General features: G+C 34.3%; 2 protein-coding genes across 3 annotated transcripts; both read right to left on the bottom strand.

Annotated features, from left to right (window-relative positions):
• Positions 1-861: 861 nt before the first annotated feature.
• LOC109172612 lies at positions 862-4,992 on the bottom strand. Of its 2 annotated transcripts, XM_019321805.1 has the most exons (6): positions 4,901-4,992; positions 4,607-4,674; positions 2,552-3,345; positions 2,194-2,417; positions 1,596-1,731; positions 862-1,497 (listed from the first exon to the last, which is right to left on the bottom strand). In XM_019321805.1, the coding sequence occupies exons 3-6, from the start codon at positions 2,667-2,669 to the stop codon at positions 1,490-1,492; spliced, it is 486 nt and encodes a 161-aa protein (XP_019177350.1). In that variant the 5' UTR covers positions 2,670-3,345; positions 4,607-4,674; positions 4,901-4,992; the 3' UTR covers positions 862-1,489. The 2 variants fall into 2 exon arrangements, with proteins under 2 accessions (XP_019177350.1, XP_019177349.1); XM_019321804.1 differs by lacking the exons at positions 4,607-4,674; positions 4,901-4,992 and adding an exon at positions 3,698-3,898 and having other exon boundaries at positions 862-1,731.
• A 64-nt stretch (positions 4,993-5,056) lies between these two features.
• On the bottom strand, positions 5,057-6,962 carry LOC109172611. The gene is made up of 2 exons (XM_019321803.1): positions 6,858-6,962; positions 5,057-6,194 (listed from the first exon to the last, which is right to left on the bottom strand). Exon 2 carries the CDS (start codon positions 6,045-6,047, stop codon positions 5,208-5,210), a length of 840 nt encoding a protein of 279 aa, XP_019177348.1. The 5' UTR covers positions 6,048-6,194; positions 6,858-6,962; the 3' UTR covers positions 5,057-5,207.
• Positions 6,963-9,353: the final 2,391 nt, after the last annotated feature.

The raw sequence follows: 9,353 nt of genomic DNA, 5'->3' as shown, positions 1-9,353 counted from the left end.
AAAAACAGCCATTTGAATAAAGTGCTATAAGTATATAACTCAGGGGAAAAAAGTGCCATTTTCCCAAAAATATTTATATTGAAGTTATTTTGTATTTAATTTTGTATAATGTTAAATTTTTAATATATAAAATGTATATATTTATAAAAAAAAAAAGTATTAAATATATTATTAAACATAAAAAATAATTTAAAAATTATTGAAAAGTAAACAAAGAAAAAAATTAATTTGACCAATGAATAATAAACAGAACAGATAAAATGAAGTCGAGGGAGTGATTTGTATTGCAGTGATATGTTTTACTATCATAAAGACATAATTCATTCTTTTTATTTAGAATTATATATACATTTTTTTAAAAAAAGTGTGATGCAATACATTTCATGAGCAATGCTACATTTCTTATAAAAATTACTGCGTAATATTTTCTTATTTGATGAGTCATTGTTTTTATTGTATACTATTTTATATTTGTTTATTATATAAAACTTTTATTATTTAATGGTAAGATTTACCAATTGACTGATAGTTCATGAAAATAAGGAAAAGCGTCTTTTTTTTTTCATGTTTTATATTTTTTACTCCCAATTCAAACTACCTAGCAAATTAGCAATAACTATTTTGCAAAATAAACAAGTAAAAACAAATTATATCAAGTGTAAGCCTAATTATTTGTGCCACCTCTGGAGTTTAGCATGGGGAGTAAACACTTCTGTTCTCAGTAGAATTTTCTTTTCTTCATTTCTCCTAGTAAAATCATAACACATAGCTAAACATATTTTGAAATATAATAAAGATAAAAGTCATCAAACATATTTTTTCTAAACTATATTTTGAAAAGTAAGGTATGAAAACCATCAATTAAAGTACTTGTACAACATCATAATATGTATTACATATTATATTTTCTTATTGATTGGACAAAAAGAATATCTTTCTTATTGTAATTAATTACACAATTCAGTTAAATTTAGCTAAACCGTTCTTCTAGTTGTATGTATACATGCACACAGTACATATGCATATATATATATATATATATATATATATATAGAGAGAGAGAGAGAGATGGTTATACATCATCTTCAAAGTTGGGGACCATTCTTAGGTGAGGAAATTAGATATGAATGGAAGGAGCTTTTATGAGAAAGCTGACAGGAGCAACCACCATTGACTAGCCGCATACAAACACACAACGCCAATGGCTAAAAGTCCAAAAACCTTCGCACTGCATCCATGCAGCCAGGGCTTACATAACAATACAACAAGGATACATACATACATTGATTTTGGTTGGAATTGGACCATTCAACCATGCATCTATAAAACCCTTTTTTGCTGCTTCAACTCAACATTTCAAGCACACCCTTTTTTCTTGTTTCCTTCCTCAACACAATCTTTGGTGGGTTGTGGATTGAAAACGATATTCCGCCCCCCACACCCTTTCTTCTCCAATATACGTTGAACGATGTCCCAGTCTCCCAGACAGCTAAAGACCTTGTAGTTCAGTGGTATAAGTGTGAGACTCTGTATAACTGGTATAAGAAATTTGGTGTTCAATTCCGTTTGTACGTAACAAAAGCAATGGTCCATACCTGCTAAAACTTGATCAGTTAGACAAAAGAGAAGACAAAAGTGTTGTACTACCAAGCATTTCAGTGCACAAAGCTCCTGCTTATCTGCAATGGCAATAATTGTGTGATATCTCAGGCCGGAGGCGCAATCAACACCCTAAACATCAATGTTGACAACACAAGACAAAGGATAAATTCAGCACCTAGATACAGGATAGACACAATTACTCTAAAGGGACTATAGAAAAGACTTGATTAGTCGTGGGCCAGTTAGCTACTGATATGTATATATAATAACTTCTTCCATTTGATTTCGGCCATTTAATCAAAATGACGTTGACAAGTAGGTAACACCGAGTAGCCCCCATGCATACATTTCAAGACAACTACCCGCGTTTACATTTTTCATCATTGATTTTTCATAGATGATGCTGATAAAACAGGACAGATGGCCCTACACCAATATGAATGGTAAGACTCAGGACTAGTTGTAATGTAGTGACTGTTTCTTGTGTTGAAATTCCCTATTGTGGAGCTCTGGGCTATAGACAAAATGGGACCATCATGAAAACAGGACCTTCATAGGCATGGGAATAAAGTTATAGTACAACAAAGTAACCTGTTTCTTGAGGCAACTGAGAAGTACCCATTTAACCGATCTCAGTGCAGCTCTGCTACTGCGCCATGAACTGGCGGTACAATAGCATCTTGTGACCTTGTGGGAAGTGGTATGTACGCCTTTACAACAGCATCTAATCTTTAGACTCAGCAAGATCATTCTCACCTCCTGCAACAGCTTTAGAGTTCGCCGATGTTTTATGATGATGGAAAAAAAATACTTTCCTGCATAAAATCATATACAGACTAACATCTAAGTAGATGAAAAGAAGACACGAGTGGAAGTTAACATCATGGACCAATGGAAGTAGTCGCATAGTTATCACATTGAAGGATTAGTGATAAGTGTTGACACATACCTCGTAATAAACATCCAGGGAAAGCTCTATTCATATGACAGTTGCTGCAAAGAGATCTAACACCACAAAAGCCATATAACTGAATTCCCGGCTCTTGAATGTTCCAACTTGATTTCATTTTTTACCCGACAGCCAAACACATCTGTCTTTGACTGTCATCATAGGTTTCTTTATTTATGCTTTTAAAAGTATTAGTGACAACAATCAATCTCAACTGTTAAAGAAATTAGACAGTGTAATACAACATTTTGTGGATTCATTTTTACACTCAATTTAGTACAGTCAAAGCTGAATATTATGAAAATAATAATTAGGTAGAGGGCTATGCATTCCCTAATACAAATCCCCAGTATGAAATACACTTAAAATCAGGCATAAACTATACATTGGCGGACCAGCAAAAGTTGATTTCAGAAGGGTAGATATGCATCTAGTATTAATCAATTCAGTAAAAAAATTGCACCGGGGAATAATGAATTCGAACTAAGATACTTGACAAAGCATACTAAGACCTCCAGAAGTCCATAAAAAATATAGAGCCAAGACTTCAAATGGTAATCAAAAAGAGCTCAACCAAATAACTTTAATCCAGCATTCTGATAACACATAAATCTCAGTTATGTATAATCACCTTACAAAATCATAGTGCTACTGAATGACCAGAGATACCCTTTGCTCACCAACTTCAATAGTAAGAGTTGTGGCCAAACATCAAAAGGAAGTATTCTGAACTTAACACAAGCTTCACTCTCCAGGCGTGGTGCTAGGTGCTATTTTGACCACTGGTGACTGGACTGCCGTAGGAAGGGGAACAGGGAGGTGGCAGAATTAGAACATCTTGCAATCTTTCTAAGCACATTTTTATACATTATTAAGATGCAGAAATTCATATCAGAGTTCTAAACAATTTTTAATTTTCAGTGTAGGGGTGGTGAGGGTGGAGTTTCAGTTCTTCTAAAGGGTAAATATAGCTGAAAATTGTCCCTAAAAAGCCTAGAACAGGTGGAAAGTGAAGCAAAAGGCAATCTAACAGTAAAAGCTGGAATGATAAATGTTATTCTTCTGTGAACAAGTAACCGTTGTTGGCCTGTTCCTAAATAAATCACTGTAGGAGTTCCTCTGCAAAAAAACTGTCCAACCTGTTACCTGTGCTCAATTTACAGCACTTGTCAGTCTCTCCATTGCAACTATGGGTGAAGGAGAAACACTCTTCTTTCCTTGAATTTGCAGCCAATCTTTTGTTTCAAGTCATGCAGTATTTTTTTTTTTCTAGTTTGTTGTAGAATATTAAGCATTACCATCTGTTGCCCTGTTGGGAGGTCCATTGGGCCAAGCTCAGTGAGCCGGCCCAATGGTCATCATGGTATTGCAGCAGGCAGGCCAAACAACCAGCATAGCAAGGCCAAGGGTCATGGTGACTCCTCAAACACACTTACCTAATCTGAGAGATATGTTGGGCTAAGTGGCTAACTACATTAACCCAGCACCACTATTAATATGTAATATTAATCATGAATCTAAGTGTTGTGCACTGCCATCATGAATCAACAATCAAAACATAATAAGAGCTCAACAAAGGAACAGTGAACTGAGCAATATGATGATTGCTTTGATTCAAAAATCCAGCAATAGGTTTTCCCTTCGACAGAGTTAAAGTGTTATAGTTAATTTGTTATTGCATGTTCTTGTGTAGAAGATATGATAATGCTGGTTTAGGACATTGGTTTCCATATCCACGTATATCTATGTATACAATGCTTCTTGATATTCTCTTCCCTTGAATAAAAAAAGATCAAACTGAAAATTAATACGGAGTACATATAAATGAATGTCTCAATCGTTCAAGTACACATGTAATTCCACAAGTCAGATTCTATGAAACTAAAGCTATGCTTGAATAGTCATGCAATGAGGCACCATTTGGTATAATAGTAAGTCTACTAGTTTAGGCAAGTTACTAACCGTGTTAAGATTATGCAACTTAGCATTTTAATTAATTGAGATTTCAGAAAAATTATCACATGGAACAAGATCAAAAGAGTAAGAAGGCATTACCCTTCTTTAAATCTGTTGTCCAGCATGTGAACTGAAAAGCTCCATGATCTCCTTCACTTCCAAGCCACCTAAATAATGAACCTTTCAGTATTCCACTTACTTAACATTAATTCCCCATTTTGTTTAAACTAACCCATCTATCAACCTTTCCCAAAGCATTGGATAGAACACATACGCCCCCTGACTATCTGGATTTAATTTGAAGAGCTCATTCAAAAGCTAAATTAGCCATTTTAACATCACAATGCAGTCTGCAAAACTAAGCAAAGGTGCAAAACATAGGATTTGCCTTACATCAATTGCGCAGTGAATGCCACATCTTCTTTATACACTGTTTTCTTGAATACATCCTCAGCATCCTCTATACATCCATGGTTCATGTTCATGTAACCTGTGGTCATTGAAGAAGAGCAAACCCCATTTTTTGAAATGTCAAAGTAAACACTCTTTAAAAAATAACAAGCTCAGTGTATAACATTCAACAAGTGAGCAGAAAATTGGTACAAGTACACTACAAGACAGGAATATGAACTACAATCCCCAATAGAAGGGTTTCTTTACAGGTGTAAGAATGTGAGTTCTGCAAAGCTGCTCCGGTGTATTAGTCTTCTTCAGTTGATGTCCTGGAAGGCAAACCCTTGATTACATGCCGACATTGAAACCAGATAATATCATCAGATGCAGAGTCCGTGAAACTGATTGCATTCTCAGCTTGATTATCATCATGAGAAGCAGTTTTCCCTCTGCACCTGAATTGCAGTTTGATGGGGGCAACCTTCTTGCTAAATCTAAAGTCACGCTTGGGAAGAAAATGCAGAGGCAAACTGAGTGAAGAGGGGGCCCTGACCAGCAGATAGAGCTTTGTGGGACCAGGATACGAACTGGAACCAGCACCCCTTGATACTAGTTCCCTTATGGCCTTTTTGCAGAGAGTTTCCACCACTCTCGTCCTGGTATAATCCACTGAAGAAACCCTAGCTCTGCGCGGAAAATGCAGCTCATAGATATGCAGTGGGCGAAGAGGGCTAGGTCCGAGAACTAGAAGCACACTCTCAATACACGGAATCTCGGTGATAATCAGTTGAAGAGCGGTTTTCATACTTGAAACCATGTTCATTAGCTTTTCTAGCCTTTTTATGCCCATCCTCACCTCTCTCTTTCTAGCGGCGTGCTTTCTCCTTAGCGGCCCCCTGGTTTCCTCTTGAGCAAGAGCCGTCTCCAAATCCTTAAATTCGTCCTGCAATTCATCAAATTCGAAAGTGAGATCCTGCAACACAGAAGGGATTTGCTGGTGCATGAAGAGGACGAAGCCGACAATGTCGGCGACGACATGGAAAATGAAGGAGCCGTCAAGGGAGGCTGAGGCAGCTTCAATAGTCGTGAGCTCCATATTTGAAATCCCTCCGCCTCCTAACGCCGCAATCGAACGCTCTCCTCGCATCGTTACCCTTCGAGTCTTAGCATACCAATTAACCAGCGCAAAACTAGCACATAATCACCCTCTGCACCGCAATCCAAAATCCGGGCACGATCTATGAACCTAAACTAGCACACACCCTACTGAGTACTGAGTAGTAGACCCCTGAACCTGAAGAGTGAAAATCATGGCAAATTATATTATGCACCGCGGTGCATAATCGATTATGCACCGCGCGTCTTCTTTTTTTTTTAAATGAAAATAAACAGTGTTAGTTTCCGCCTTTTCGCACCCTTTTGCAAAAAGTAACTCTGTTATTCAGTGTCATTTTGTGTACACTGCAGTTTCAGTTCAACACAACTACAGTTTCATTTCGATATAACTATAGTTTCATTTGATATTTATAGACTCAAATATGTGAAAATGTTATTTAATTTTATTTTATATACACTATAGTTTCATTAAAACACAGCTACATGATTATTTTGATATAATTACAGCTTCATTGTACAATATACACTCAAATATGTGAAATGTTATTCAGTTTCATTTTATATACACTACAGTTTCATTTCACTATAACTACAGTATCATTTTGATATAACTGCAGGTCGGTTTAGATATATTATAGTGTCAGTTGGTGTTTAATACACCAAACAAGCGGACTCCGTTAACTCTAATGACGGGCCGTTTCTTCACTTAAAGAAACGGCGCCGTTTTTTACCGCGGTGCACATGCACCACGGTCTATAATATAACGACTGGAAAATCATAAAACCATTCACCGTAGAATCTCATTTTCCTAAACAAATACAAAGACCAATGGGCATACTACCTGAAATCATAAAGGTATAGGCCCAAAAAGTTAGTTGAGACTATTCGTCGAACACCTGGTGACACATATATTGGGCTCGATTGCTTGAACCCAAGTTTCAGTTTTCTGGAGCACAGTACAATCTACAATGCTAAGCGCACCCTGGTTTAGCTCTTCTGTAACAATCGTTATGCTGTGCATCCGTATGCATCATGCATGGTGCATACGGATGCCAAAATGACGTCGTTTTATTAAAAAACGCGCGTTTCTCCTTTAAAAAAAATCAGGTTTGATTCCCAGCAACAACATTATATTGTTCATTTATTTTGGAATTTTAGTTCATAGATTATGGAATTATAGTTCATTGATTATGGAATTATAATTCATCGATTATGGAATTGTAGTTCATCGATTCTGAAATTTTAGTTTATAGATTATGGAATTTTAGTTCATTCATTCTGGAATTTTTAGTTCATAGATTAGATTATGGAATTATAGTTCATCGATTATGGAATTTTAGTTCATATGTTGTTGTTGGGAATCGAATCTGATTTTTTTTTAAGGGGAGACGCGCGTTTTATTAAAACGACGTCGTTTTTGCATCCGTATGCACCATGCATGGTGCATACGGATGCACAACATAATTTGCCCTTCTGCAATGGGCAAATTATTTTGTGGACCGAATCTAAAAATACACAATTATATGTTGAATGTTCACAATGTACATACTGAATGTTCACAATTTACATATTAAATGTTAACAATTTTATATATTAAATGTTCACAATTTACATATTAAATGTTCACAATTTGAATTGTGAACATTCAATATATAAATTGTTTATTTTGACCTGAGTCCACCTTATAAGGTAAATTCAGATCTATGGCATAACTGTGGTCTGCAATGACTCTTGGCCTAGTCATATCCGGAGCGTTATGTTGTGCATACGGATGCAAAAACGATGTCGTTTTGACATCTAACTATATATATATATATATATATATATATATATATATATATATATATATATATATATATATATATTCAGAATTATATAACTACACATCCATAATTTCATCACATCCATAATTTCATAACTATACATCCAGAATTACATAACTACATATCCAAATTTCTAACTATAAATCCAGAATTGTATAACTACACATCCATAACTTCATAACTATACACCCAGAATTGCATAACTACACATCCATAACTTCATAACTATAAATCCAGAATTGCATAACTACACATCCATAACTTTATAACTACACATCCAGAATTGCATAACTATACATTCAGAATTGCATAACTATACATCCAGAATTTTATAACTAAAAATTCAAAATGAATAAACTAAAAAATAAATAACATAATGTTGTTTCTAGGAATCAAAACTGATTTTTTTTTTTTAAATAGGACACGCATTTTAATACAAAACGATGTCGTTTTTGCATCCGTATGCACCATGCACGGTGCATACGGATGCACAGCATAATTTGCAGTCATATCCCCTATCCTCTCTCTTTCAAAGTGTAACAATAAGCCCAACAGCTTTTATCTGGCAATGTATATCATAAATCAGATCAAGTTCATATAGCATTATGGACTATGAATTGAAACAATGAGATACAAAATTTATACTTGTAAGGTACAAAATTTTATAACACAAAATACAAAAAAAAAAAAAAAAAAAAAATTACAAAGATACATAGCATAATATTATGGATCCAGCTGAACTGAAAAATATAAATATTTGAGAGAAAAATATAAATTTATAATTGATTAACTGAAATCTGTTGTAAATAAATATATATGGACATTACTATAGGTGTTATACTATGATAATACATCTTCATTATTTATAGTATTGTAGTTATACTAGAACTATGTATATCTTATATATATATATATACTAGTTTTTTTACGCACATTGCGCGATTGGGATAATGCCCAATGTTTTTCTTAAATAAGTATTTTAAAATATATCAAGGCAAGATTATATTAGAATTGTTCATACATAGATAATTGAATGTTAAATTTGCCTATTTAATTAAATTGATAATTCTAAGTTTACAAATGTAAGATAATATAGTCAAGATTGATTATAATTGTCAATAAAATAATTGTATGAGTATGGTTAAAACCAAATACGGGACATAAGGGAGAGCAAATAAAAATTAAAGAGTAAAATATTAAATATATACTAATATTGTTTGAGGAGATTCCGGCACTAAGATTTGTGGTTAGAGTTCTATTAAGACTTTAATATTAGAATTAGATTAATGTTGTAGTTATAATTCTATATTGGACTTTAATATTAGAATTAGACTAACAGTGAATTAACGGTACTTAATGGTACCAAGTGGCTTGTGGTTCATTGGTATCGAATTGCTTCTTTACGTGGGAGGTCTAGGTTTCGAGCCTCGTTGTATGGGTATCTCCCTTCATTTGTAATAAAATAAAATAAAATAAAATAAAAAAATGGTACTTAAAGGATGGATTATGAAATC

This window comes from Ipomoea nil, unplaced genomic scaffold, assembly GCF_001879475.1.
Source record: "Ipomoea nil cultivar Tokyo-kokei standard unplaced genomic scaffold, Asagao_1.1 scaffold0418, whole genome shotgun sequence".
Taxonomy (NCBI): domain Eukaryota; kingdom Viridiplantae; phylum Streptophyta; class Magnoliopsida; order Solanales; family Convolvulaceae; genus Ipomoea; species Ipomoea nil.
Note: the sequence above shows the minus strand (reverse complement) of the source record. Positions and strands in the feature narration are given on the sequence as shown.